General features: G+C 41.9%; 1 protein-coding gene across 5 annotated transcripts in view; it reads right to left on the bottom strand.

Annotated features, from left to right (window-relative positions):
* Positions 1 to 13932, bottom strand: part of tjp1a (tight junction protein 1a) — a 124999-nt gene that overhangs the window by 30041 nt on the left and 81026 nt on the right. For all 5 annotated transcript variants that reach the window (XM_067973409.1, XM_067973411.1, XM_067973410.1 and 2 more), the window contains exons 9-17: positions 7940 to 8103; positions 7394 to 7499; positions 5501 to 5651; positions 4855 to 4963; positions 4336 to 4555; positions 3678 to 3862; positions 2204 to 2299; positions 1083 to 1165; positions 775 to 985 (exon numbers count right to left, since the gene is read on the bottom strand). In XM_067973409.1, coding sequence (XP_067829510.1) covers positions 775 to 985; positions 1083 to 1165; positions 2204 to 2299; positions 3678 to 3862; positions 4336 to 4555; positions 4855 to 4963; positions 5501 to 5651; positions 7394 to 7499; positions 7940 to 8103 — 1325 coding nt within the window. The remainder of the gene's footprint in view (positions 1 to 774; positions 986 to 1082; positions 1166 to 2203; positions 2300 to 3677; positions 3863 to 4335; positions 4556 to 4854; positions 4964 to 5500; positions 5652 to 7393; positions 7500 to 7939; positions 8104 to 13932) is intronic.

The raw sequence follows: 13932 nt of genomic DNA, 5'->3' as shown, positions 1-13932 counted from the left end.
AAACTGGGCGACATGGACATGTTGGGCCGAAGGGCCTGTTTCCATGTTGTAAACGTCTATGATTCTATGACACTGAGTGAGGGATGGAGGATAAGAAAGGCAAACAAAGGTGGGGACAAAAGCATGGTTGCAGAAAAGGGCTTGTAGGCTTTTGAAAGCCTGAGGAAAAGTCTTGATAAAAACATGCCAAGAAAGGATTACAAAAGGATATTTGCAATGTGCTCCTCTAATTTCATTTTAGTTAAATTCTGAACAATGAAAGATTTCCATTTCTACATTAAAAATGAATGTGCAATACTAAATTTCAAACAGTGGCATTAGAGATATGAACACTAATTTTCACATAAGCCTGTTAAAGGGATTCATCTGTACCCCTGTACATGTCTTTCAGTTACATTTGGTTACTATTTGCCCGATAGCAAACACTGGATAAAACTCACTGAATGAGATATTGTAAATGGGAAGGTTGGGCAGATAAATAAGTTGCTGTTTGTGGAATATTGCTGTACTTCCCTACATTACAAGTGACTACACTTCAAAAGTACTTCATTGGCTGTGAAGCACTTTGGGATGTCCTGATGTGAAAGGTGCTATATAAATGCATGGCCTTTCTTTCTTTTATAATATTTAAGATGTGAAAAGGTAGTCCTAATGCCCAGGTATAATTTAGAATTTTTACAAAAACCTCAGTTACTCAAAAATTTAACACTACTTGCTGCTCTTTCAGGATTACAGGGTAGGCATACTAATACAGGATTGGACCGCTATACTCACATGTGAAGAGATGATGGTTGTTTTTGCGCAGTTTTAAGGCACGTTCAAACAACTTCCTGGCACTCTTTCGGGACTCGGGACAGAGCCTTTGTCGCATAGTTTTAACACCTTGTTTGGAATCAGGGTTTAGGAAAAGTACGATGGGGTACCACTGTGCATAATTCAAACGATCCACTGCATTTGGAGTAATGTCCAACACCGCATGCTTATCCTAACATAACACAAAGGCATTTCTGAATATGAATTCCACTTCAGACACTGACAATCAAAAGCTGCTCATTCATCAGAGACACAATAGGTAGCCTTACTCTGTCGATAACTTGTTTGATCGTATGTAGTCGAATAATACCAGAACTGCGCTGATCAGTGCCTGCATCTCTGGGCTCACTCCCTGTGATAGAAGAAAACCTCTTAAATGGAAGAACATTTAAAGCCAAAGAGCCAAAGTTAAACTTGAGTTTCATTTCTACTTCATTCAACTCCCTTTTATTCCTTTGAATACGATCACTTGTTTAATAAAACATTCATACAATTAACTATTATTTCCAAACACAGTAACTGAGCAAATTCAGTGTCCGTGAGCTCTGTGAGGGAATTGACCCTACTTATTGCTGCCGGTATCAGCATCACACTGTCCCCGGCTGGGGCACAGCTCCCCGTACACCATCTCCGGCTGGGGCACTGCTCCCCATACACCATCCCCGGCTGCAGCAAAGCTCCCCGCACACCACCAACGCATCTATGCTGCAATCTCAGGAACCCTGGCTGCACCAGTGTCTGGACTGCAGTCCTAGAGGTGATAAGTCTGCTGTAACTAGAGATTAGTTCCAAAGTACCTTCCACTCAATTTAAAATTGAGTAAGTGCAAATTAATGTTTGGATCAAATTCACATTTGGAAAGCAGCCATGGGCACTTTACTTAAGATTACTCAGATTACTTAAGGGAGAGGAATGCTAGGAACCTAAACGGTAAACCATAGAAAGTTTAAATCTGAGCTATGTTTCAGATAGTCTCTGAAAAAGAGTTCAATTCACTCCAATAATGCTCGACTGAGCCATTGAGTGTCACCTAAATGCAACTTAAAGACGATCTACCATGCATTACGATGAATTGATACAGCTAAGATCCTGATCTCAGTTGTATATTTCGAAGGGGCAGCAAAGAGAACCAAGGCACCTTCCGAATATGGACTGCTCTTGATAGCTGACACAGGCACATTGGCAGAGAGCTGTGTGCTGATCTGCTGCTCGGTGAGGGCAGTTATGCTTAGCTGTGATGGCCCGAACTATTAAATTCAGTGTCCATGCTCACTTGAACGATGGTCACTTGAGTGAGGTATCAGAGGACCCACTCCTACCTACAGAACTGTTATCCAGCACTAATCATTACCTAGAAACATAGGTGAAGGAGGATAGAGAGAGATCTTACTTGCAATTTCATACAAATCTGGCTCTTCTCGTGCAAGCTTTTCTCGAGCAATATCAGCGAGAGGCCCAAAGATGACCACAGGCCTTAGGAATCCAGCTTTTAAAAAAAGACAATCCAAAATAGTCACAAAATGCTCTGAAATAGTACATTAAAAATCACCCACAGTTAATCATTTCAACACCCTTTATGACTAGTTTAGCCAATTCAAGCCGTGGGGCATATCCTGTGTATAAAGGACAAGGTATGAATACAACTGGTCCATTAGCTCACTCTGTTAGCCTGGGAGGTTGGGTGGCGATGGGACTGGACGTATGGGATTAATCAAAGATATTTATAACTTGCAGTACAAGTGCATATATAACTCAGAGCATGGGCAGTTGACCAATAATGACCTCAAATGCATGTGCACATCAGAGGGTTTAATCATGCCAGGATCTACTTTGGCACAAATCAGTACATGTCAGAAACTTCAAATATTTATATATAAAATGCTTGCGTTGGTAATACAGTCACATCCCCAGTCTGTTGACAACAATGGGTAATGCTGTGACAGGAATGCATGTTACTCTTACTTGCTCAAGCTATGACCTCTCTTGGCCGACTGTCTCTGACTGGGTCACAGGCAGGGTACACCTCCCCGCACACTGACCCTGGGTCACAGGCAGGGTACACCTCCCCCCGCACACTGACCCTGGGTCACAGGCAGGGTACACCTCCCCCCGCACACTGACCCTGGGTCACAGGCAGGGTACACCTCCCCGCACACTGACGCTGGGTCACAGCTAAAACATAGACCATCTCCAACTCCTAACTGTGAGCAAGGCCAGGGAGATATACAGTTTAACATATAAATAATCACACCACCTCTGGACAACAGCTTAACGATCTAAATAGTGCCCTGGATGCCAAACAAAATATTGACTCCAATCCTTAATGCTCTCTCAGTGGAAATGCTATTGTTACATGAAAAGATACAATTTACAGAGTAAAACTCTTCTGGCCCAAAGCTAATGTTATTAAAACGCCCTATAACAGCTGATATCAGCCTCACCAACCTGCACCCCGTGTTACCGCCCAATCTGTGCGATTCTATGTAAATGAATCACTAGGTCCAATACTACAAAGCATAAGTGCTTATACGATCCATGTGTAATAGAACCATTTATCCCATGTCTCATGGCGCTGTAGAGGTGCCACTCAGACCACTGTATACAGCACTAGTTTGTAAATCATTAGACACTTTGAAGTGCAATATACTCCAACTACCATGGTGGAAGACAGCCCCATAACCAGTTGAACACCTGCCCTTTCCAAAAGGGAATTCTGACAAACTCAGGACTATTCTCATGCCCTCCACTGAATGAGTGAAGAGGAGGACAAGGTGGACAGAGAACCTCTCCAAGTGAGCATAAAGTGATCTTTTCTCCCTAATAAAGACCCATTTTAAAAGATCAACAGCCCTCTTGCCCTTTACCTTCACGAAGGACGACTCTTTCATAAGCTGGAAACTTGGTGTTAACAGGCTGAGCTGAAAGATCTTCTCTGCTTTTCCGCAGATTTCTTTTCGAGCTACGAAGTCCACGAAACCGCCAAAAGTCTGCACGATCCCCACCAGCTGTCTTTGGGAGGGTGTACTGCACACTGGACAACTGCTCAGCTCTATTTAGCACAACGGATGAAAGATGATGTACATCAATTTAGCCAATGTCCAAATCATGGAACTAAAAAGTGATTTGATGCTGCAGTGTACTTTTTATTTTGAGCACTTCATTACTATTCAGAATATTTTTTCTACCCCGCAATTGAGAATTTTTAAACAAATATTCCAATGCTCAATACTCTGGGAAACAAATCAAGACACAAATATCCAGTCAATTAGAAAAATCAGATACATAACATACACTGTTGGAACTCTTAACTTCTGACCACATGGCGATCAAGCGGCTGCTTTGGTTTCATTTCAATATAGTTTCGGTGCAGGCTGGGAGGCCGCGGCTCTTGTTCGAACATTTCATTTAAAATGTTGCAATGCTGCAATTTTAAGTGCCAATTTCCTAAGTTCTACAATAGACATCAAAAGATCTTACAAATTAAAATAAAAGTGCTAGCAGGTGAAAGTTATCATCACGCACCGGTTTCTGTTTGGAATGATGCCCCTTTCCACCTCTTTGTGGTTTTTGCCGATTCGAATGGCAAGCCAAGAGCCCAGCTTCCCATTATAGAGCGTATCGACCACCCGGAACACTTCACCTCTGTTGAAACTCAAGCCATAGGGAGATTCTTTTTCATAGTCAAAGTGAGTCCGGATGTAGAAAGAATCTCCCACATCGGATTCCACAATACGCCGATAGACTAGAACAAGCAAAGATTTTTACCATGAACGTAAAGAAATATGTAGATTTAAGGTATAGACTAGACTGCATATAAAACTTAGACAAAGACAGTGATAATATGAACAGATAGGGCCTTTCAATCCCTTGAGCCTGCTAACCAGTATTTTTTTTAAATCAAAATTAAGCTTTTATGCAGCAAGTATCTACAGGATCTTTTCAACAACTGGTTATACCTCCTATGGATAATGAATAGTTTTGATAGTTCAATATAAGCAGAAGGCTTGAAATGGAAGTACCAACCGCTGTGAAGCAGCTCACCATCTTTTTTCTGCTGTGCCAGGATAGTGACCTCTTCTCCTTTTGGAAGATCCAGCAGGAAAAGGACTGCCTCTTCGCGGATGATATTTGCAAAATCCACGTTATTTACCTGTGGTGGGAGACATACAGTTGATGTTAACACATGCTAAGCTTTGTTCTTTTCCCTTTGAGACACCGCAGGCTGCCCATTTTAAACCTTGCAAATCATTTTGTGATAAATCACATAAAAAATACATAACATGACCAACCCAAGTCTACATCTCTGTGTTCAGAAATGGGATTTGAAAGGTTCACTAAGAATATTACATTTTCAACAGTGTCATGATAAATATCATAATAAATTTCATTTCCTTTTCTGAGTAACAGCTTCTTGAAAAGTTTGCAGTTTTGATAAAAAACGCAATGTTTAAACTATTGTTTAGACATTTATTGATTTCATGGTCAGCGAATCCAGCATTTCTTTGCGTCTCTCTGATGGGCTCTATGTTGCTGCTTTTTGATAAGCGCTCAGCCACAAAATACTCCAACTTGCCGCAAGTCACTGATGATGGCACATATACTTCATTCATGTAAAGAAATTACTTCCCATCAGGACTTCATTCCAAACAGTCAAGCAGCAGAATTCATTCGAAATACTTTGCCTTACCCGAAGGATCTGATCCCCTTCCTCCAGACCTTCTTTGGCTGCAGGACTATCTTCCAATACTCCAGCAACAAAAATTCCCACATCATTCCCACCTGCCAGCCGGAGACCAACACTTTCTCCCTTCTTAAACTTCACCAGCTTCATACTTGGCCTGAAAGAGAATATTGTGCGATGTGAAACCATAACAGAGAAGAGTTAAACCTCCATCCCACAGTACAACAGCGGGCAAAACATGGTCGCAATTTGTTTAGGGGCAAACGGAATGACCTGATTGAGGGCAGTAAGCACATTCATTCCGTTCTAATGTCTCTAGCCCCAATACAATTAAGCAGTTTCCATAAATAAATCAACCAATAATTGCTCCTCACGTATCCAAGTTACATTTTTGCCATTAAACCCAAATCTGACTGGTGCCCAAGCAATGGAGAGCGCGCCATTCATGATCCTTCAGTTTGTTCTCTGATCAGTGTCAGAGATCCCTGACCAGTGAATTCTGGCAAACTCCTAACATAACTCCCTCCAATACACTTCTACACAGGCTTCATTCAACTAAACTTGCTGCACATTTTTTTTCTATCTTCCTGTTTGGGGTGAAGAGACTGAAAATATTTGTGTTTGAATGCAGCAAGTTAAGTGTTTTTCTTTGTACAGGAATTGTTGCAGTTACATGATGAAGAAGCAGCCTGACTGGCTGCTTAGTACTGGGGAATGAAACACTTCCACTCTCGCCACCCAGTGACAGCATTAAGCACAGGATTAAAATGGGCCAGATACAAAGCAAAGCTCCAAGAACATGTCTTAACCTTAACCTTGGGAGAACCCCTTAGTACCAAGTCATAGTTTATAAATGTATTCAACATGTTAAGTACCACTTACATCAGTGCATTACTTGGTTAATTTAATACAAGCAGCTTTAATACTGTACAAAATATGAATTCAACTACATCAATGTTGTGTATATAGAGTTCTAATTAGAGAGCAACATGAGTGACAGAGGGTTCCATGCCATAAGAAACTATTTTAAAAATGAAAACTAAATTTTTCCACAACTATTTAAATACATTGCTGAAAAAATTTACAACTACTTATCAGCACTTTTGATAATAAAGAAATCCAGTTAGTGAACTCAAATACAGAGGGAAACAAATCCTGAAGGTCCGAGGTCACCTACCCTAGAAATGAATGGAGCATTTTTCATAGAAAGTGGTCAGAGCAGTACCAGTGCACAGTGACAACCCAAACACTAGCTTTTAAAAGAAATGCAGGCTGTCTTGTTGATATTTCACCAATTCCTTCAAGAGTTCTTTTCACATTCTCATCCTACTTTCAGCAACTTGTGAATTCTATTACATAGTATCTACAGCACAGAAACAGGCCATTCGGCCCAACTGGTTTGTGCCGGTGTTTATACTCCACGAGTCCCTTCCCACCCTGCCCCCACATCCCTCTACTCCCTTCTCCCTCGTGTGTGCATCAAGCTTCCCCTTAAATGTGTCAATGCTATCTGCATTCATCTACATTAAGCACACGCTCTCTCAAAGCAAGTGCCCCAGGTTTTCATCCCAAATCCCTGCCCAGTTAACAAAGCTACGCTGTTGACTAATTTTTGATTTTCACCAATGGATTAAATCCCATGGTCCCAGGGTGGCCTCCTGAGGATATCAAGGTTACACATAAAGGGAATGTACTGGGGGCCGGGGGCGGCGGGGGGGGGGTCTTGAAGCCCTGCAAAGTATGATTAGGATTCAAATCTGCTGTCAACAACCAAGAGATGAGGAAATTTTAGCAACTGGATTCAAACACAGGAAGTCACAGGAGGCTGAGGCACAGGAAATACAATCACAAGAATCCTTATCAAGCTCACCACAGATTAGTACAGCATTGCTGAATTACCTTAACATCCCATCATCATGCGACGAGTTTGGAATGGGTGCGTCAGATGGACTAACGGGCAAATCCACATCTGGTTGGCCAGGTTGAGCATACACTGGCTTGGGCTCTACAGAAACAGTTCATGTTAGGCATCGTTTTGGATGGCAATTTCTTTAATATAAATACAAGGGCAGTCTTAAACCTCGACTGTGATCAAACCAATTAAAACAATCATATTCCTATTTGATGGTGACCAAATAGAAAAGCTATGGATTTAGGAAACAAGTTTCTAAGAGACTTGAAATTCTGAATTAATTTATGAGAACAGTGGTGTGTATGCCTCCCAGCAAGTGAAGTCTTTCAATCTATCTATGGCAGTAGAAATGTGGCTTCTTTAACAGAAAGGATATGGAGCTAACATTAGCACTTCTGTTCACATAGCAGAGAGTGAAGATTAGATCAATTACAGCTGCTAAACTCTCTTACTGTTGCCACCCCCCACCCCAAACAATGCCCCTGAAAATAGCGTCACTTCCTTCCCAACAATAATTATCTTCGTTAACAGACCTGGCAATGGAGGAGCTTGTTTCTCTGTTCTCTCATCGACAACTGCAGCCACAGGCTCTTCATCAGCTTTAACTACAAAAGCCTCTTCAGTGTTCTTCACTGGTGTTGAGACAGCTCCTGCCTTGGGTGCTCTGATCATCACATCATCTTCACGGGATCTTTGACTAACAAAAATAAAGAAATTTCCAACCATCGTCTTAACAAGTTCACTTTTGTTCTATTTCAACAGCAAAATCTATGCACTGCCTGAATGCCCAGCAATATTCTGTGCTTTGTCTGAATAAGTTACCACAGAGTATAGCAGCAGTGCGCACCCTTCAAAATAATAAAAACTAGATATTCCAGGTTTGTGAAATCAACAGTAGAACTGGTGAAAACAAGATATTCAAATTAGTTACAGATTAAAATACTCCATCAAACAATGCTCGTTACACAATTGCTGCCCCTTCATTATCTCTTCCCCTCTTTAGTTCTTAAAATTGTAGTAAATCTTCCCCCGTAAGAAAGAATTTGCATTTATATTGCGCCTTTCACAATCTCAGGATGTCCCAAACCGCTTTATAGCCAATGAAGTGCTTTTGAAGTGTAGTCACTGTTGTAGGGAAAAGCGGCAGCCATAAGATTACTTAAACAATTAAACTGTTTTAGTAATGTTGATTCAGGGATAAATGTTGGCCAGAACACCAAGAATAACTAGTGCCATGGGATCTTTTACAACCACCCGTGAGGACTGATGGGACCTTGGTTTAATGTTTCATTCTAACAACGGCACTTCTTACAGAGCAGCACTCCCTCAGTACTGCATTGGACTGTCAACCAGGTTTATGTGCTCAAGTCTCTGGAGTGGGACTTCAACCCACAACTTCCATCGCTGAGCCAAGTCTGACAACTGTACACTGTACCTTTACATTAGGTAGTAAATCTAACCTCGTATGCTCCGCCTTTACATTAGGTAGCACATCTAACCCAAGGTCTGGACAGTTCTTGACCAGTTTCAAGATTTCTTTTTAAAAAAATCTTCATTTAATCACCCTGAGCAAAATTAGTGACATGTAAAACTGTACCAAAGAGAAACTAGCTCTGGGTCTGAAGGAGCTTAACTGAAGGCAAGGTTTAAATTTTCCTAATAAGCAAATCGGCCAACTTTATCTCAGATGCCAGATTGGTTTCTTTGAATAGGAAGCAATGACAAATGAAGCCACTGCTGTTTCCCAAGCTGCAAGTTTAAATTAGATGTGCCAGCACAATATACAGTTTGTGCCAGAAAGCAAGTGGGGACATTTGCCAAAAACACTTAGTGCTTTTCAATTAGTGGCTTCTGAAAAGGGACTCTGCAGTGTTGTAAAGCCAACGAGGTCTGTAGCACAAATGAACACTGCAATTCAGCAATGCATCAAACAGCTTCTGTCACAACTGCAATGAGAATCTTTTTGCCAGTAGCTCGACAGAGAAGGTCATTAATATTTGTGGCCAGAAGGTGGAGCTATTCACTAACAGAAAAGCTGAATCTCGTGATGTTTGCCGCTCACTCCCTCATTCAATGAGTTCACCCGTCATAACTTTTATGGAAGACTTAAACTTTGGAAAAATAAGTTAAGCAAATCTTAATTTTTTAAACACATTAAGATTCTATGTCCACTTTTTTCTTAAACCAAGCCTTAGCTTCCCCAGTTGGCAGGAGTGTTACAGTTGGTCTGTGCTCCTGGCTTGGAAAATCAACCAGAGTTCTTGCCTCTGATCACCGTCCAGCAACTAGCTGAGCAGTTCATGCATGGTCAGGTGAGAGCAGGAAGAGGGTCTGCTGGGAGATATCCTACTGATCTCTCACTATTAGTCTCGCACACGAAGAGGCGGAGAGCTGCTAGTAGCCACAGGATCATATCCCAGCATGAATCATTACCTTCAACAACAACTTGCATTTATATCGTGCCTTGAGCGTAATAAAACGTTCAGGAGACAGAGGTGGGGAGAGGGAGGAAAAAAATGTTTAAACAACAGCTTACATCTGAACAAAGGTGCTTCAGAAATCTGTAAAGCCAGATAACTTACAGGAAGTCTACACTCTTACTTAGGAGGAAAAGCTCAAACGGAAACTGGCTGCATACAAACTGTAAACATACACAAATCACATAGATACTTCCCAATAAAAGGCAAAACGGAGTTAGAAGGCATTAGCAAATCCTAGCACTTTTACCTTTGGGTTGTAACTGGCTGCGCGAGACACGCCGTGTTGGGAACTGGCAGCACCAGCAGCCTCTCCGCCTACAGATAGACCCAGGTAAAGGCTCATACCGCAGCCCATTTAGACCCAGGCAAAGGCTCATACCGTAGCCCACTGCTGTACTCTCAGCCTGCAGATAGACCCAGGTAAAGGCTCATGCCCCAGCCCATTGCTGTACTCACAGCCTGCAGATAGACCCAGGTAAAGGCTCATGCCCCAGCCCATTGCTGTACTCTCAGCCTGCAGATAGACCCAGGTAAAGGCTCATGCCCCAGCCCATTGCTGTACTCTCAGCCTGCAGATAGACCCAGGTAAAGGCTCATACCGCAGCCCACTGCTGTACTCTCAGCCTGCAGATAGACCCAGGTAAAGGCTCATGCCCCAGCCCACTGCTGTACTCACAGCCTGCAGATAAACCCAGGTAAAGGCTCATGCCCCAGCCCACTGCTGGTCTGCATCCTTTGATATTATGATTCACTAGATTCAATCATGGAGCTACACTCAATCACATCAACTTGGCTGCTGCTAGACTTTGCACACATTGATGTTAACTTCCTATATTCTTCCTTAAATATCACTAGAGAAAACTGACACTTCCACAATTTCAACACGTCAGCATATCATGTGCTCTACATTTAAATTTTGAGTTGGGCACCGACTAAGTTTAACATCTTGGTAGTTGTGGACAAACTGTACAGAGAACATTGCACAAGTGGCTCCATGTCATTAGCCATGGGGAATCTCTGTACAGGGAATGATTGAAGTCTAAAATGATCAACTCAAAAAACTGACAGAACTTTGCAAAAGTTGGCATTTCTTTCTTGAGATTTAGTTTTAAATTTTATGCAAACTGGGCAGTTGGAAACAAACACACACACACACACACACACACACACACACAGGCTGTGTTTTACCCTGTCTGGTCTAAAAGTGCTGTGTCTGATCACGGAGACCCTGCTGCTACACTAGCCTCGACTGACAGGTGAAAAAGGGGGATCTTCCGTTCTGAATGGCTCAATCACATCACACAGAGTGACCGTTTATTTGTGAAACCTTCAGGGGAGCTACAACACTGATTTTTAAGTTATTCTTTTACTAGATGGTAAAAGGCCTTCGATAAGGTACCACATTGTAAACTCATGGCTATAGTCAGAGCATATGGAATCAGGGAAAGGTAGCAGAATGGATAGCAAGTTGGCAAAACACAACAGAAAGTAGGGGTTAAAGGTAGCTACTCAGACAGGCAAAAAGTGGGAAGTGGTGTTCCACAAGGATCGATGCTGAGACCACTGTTGTTTACAATTTACATTAATGACTTGGATTCAGGAATCGGAAGTACAATTTCAAAATCTGCGCACGACACTAAGTTGGGGGGGTGGTGGGTGTAGTGAATACAAAGGAAGAATGCCTCAAAATGCAAGAGGACATTAATAAACTTACAGAATGGGTGTATAATTGGCAAATGAATTTCAATATAGTTAAGCGTGAGGTGATGTATTTTGGTACAAAGAATAAGGAGGCCACATACTGCTTGGATAATAAGAGTCTAAACAGGATAGAGGAGCAAAGGGTTCTAGGGGCACAGATACACAAATCAATAAAAGTAGTGCCACAGGTTAATAAGGCCATAAAAAAGGCAAAACAAGCACTAGGATTCATTTCTAAAGGGATAGAACTGAAAAGCAAAGAAGTTATGTTGAACTAGTATAGAATCACACTTGGAGTACTGTGAACAGTTTCTGGTCTCCATATTATAGAAAGGATAAAGAGGCACTGGAGAAGGTGCAAAAAAGATTCACGAGGATGATACCAGAACTGAGAGGATATCCTCATCAGGAAAGGCTTAACAAGCTGGGACTCTTTTGGCTGAGGGGTGACCTGATAGAGGTCTTTAAGGTAATGATAGGGTAGACGTAGAGAAAATGTTTCCACTTGTAGGGGAGTCCAACACAAGAGGTCATAAATATAAAATAGTCGCTAATAAATCTAATAAGTAATTCAGGAGAAACTTCTTTATCCAAAGAGTGGCAAGAATGTGGAACTCTACCACAAGGAGCAGTTCAGTGAATAGCATAGAAGCATTTAAAGGGAAGCTAGATAAACACGAGGGCGAAAGGAATAGAAGGATATCCTCATAGGGTTAGATGAAGTAGGAGGCTCGTGTGGAGCATCAACACCAGCATAGACCTGTTGGGCCGAATGGCCTGTTTCTGTGCTGCAGTTTCGATGTAACTCGATGGTAACATTCTTGAACAAAAACACAAGATGCCGTTCGCTGATTTGTACAAAGGCCTGAAATACCAGCAGGGCGACATTCTTTAACATTCCCTCAAACTATGCACAATTAACTCAATTTTCACTTATTCTTTGTGCATTGATGTCACTCTGTATAACGGTGCCAAAAATAAAGTACCTTCCCGTGCGCAGGCCACAAACCTTACAGCTGGAATCTCACTGACACAACCAGCCCCGAACAAAAGCAGGAAATTGAGGCAATCAAAATCTAGTATCGCACAAGATTTCACAACTTAACCTTTTCTACAACAGTTCAGTGAATTAATTCACATGCAACTAACTACACCTCATCTCGGAAATCAGCTTGGTTTGATCTATTTAGTTTACAATTGATTAAAAAAATTGGACAAATTATGGTTTATATTAAGAGTTCTGACAAAAGGTCATCAGCCTGAAATGTTAACTCTGTTTCTCTCTTCACAGCTGCTGCCTGACCTGCTGTGTTTTACCAGCATTTTGTTTTTATTTATGGTTTATTATATTAAGAGGTGCCCTGATGGCTCAATTGATAAATGCACTGCCAGTGTGGAACTGAGACACACAGACCAGAGAAAGGAAAGAAGGGGCCAAATTCAATCCCCACCTTGAGCTGGGTTAGTTGATGGCAGCCCAAGAGGTAGGTGAGGTGTTCCTACTGGCCTCAAGCACCTGCAGAAGGGCCCCACGGACAATGCCTACACAGTGTAGGTTTGTGCACTTCAGGTTTGGCTGTGATCCTTACTACAGTTGAATAGCCTACGATCCCATTCTCTGGGCTCATACATGGAGATATCAGAGGAACGTCAGCGTTCATGGAGCCATACCCTAGCAGGATACAATATGGCATTAGGCCTTTAAGTAATATCATGCAATAAACAATTTGAAGTAAAATACCTTTCTTTGGTATCTGCTAGGGAAACAAAAACTGTAGGACTTAAGGTAAATCACTGCACCCACACAGCACTAAACCAATTCTGTAAAGCAGAAATCCCTGTCGGGGGAGCTCAGACAGTAAAACCATTAGTTAGCTGCTGAACTTTAGCCACTTTGAAAAATCAAACTTGTCAGGAAAAGAGTTCAGTCTGAGAAACCTGAAAGCTGGTACTTGGAGACCAGGCAAATACAGAAAACCTGGAACCGCACACTGCATTGGATACAAGGAGGCCTATTAATTACACACAGTCCTGTCTCACAGCTGTCTCTGATCTACTTACTGACCATCAGTTAATTCAACTGAATCCAAACCTTTCAAAGACCAAACGGGTGTACGTTCTAAACACCCAGTAATATCCTGGCAGTCCTTCGATATTTTGCCGCAAGCTTTTAAGTTTAAAAATATTTTAACAGAGTAAGACTTCAATCACATAGATTACGCCACCTTATGAAGCAGCCCTGCAAGGGAGGTGGCAGGACTACGGCCCCAGCCCGTTCATCTCGTTTGTGATCATGCTTCTGCACAAATGACTAAAGCAACAGCCAGCACTGGCTCCAATGCCAC

This window comes from Heptranchias perlo, chromosome 38, assembly GCF_035084215.1.
Source record: "Heptranchias perlo isolate sHepPer1 chromosome 38, sHepPer1.hap1, whole genome shotgun sequence".
Taxonomy (NCBI): Eukaryota; Metazoa; Chordata; class Chondrichthyes; order Hexanchiformes; family Hexanchidae; genus Heptranchias; species Heptranchias perlo.
Note: the sequence above shows the minus strand (reverse complement) of the source record. Positions and strands in the feature narration are given on the sequence as shown.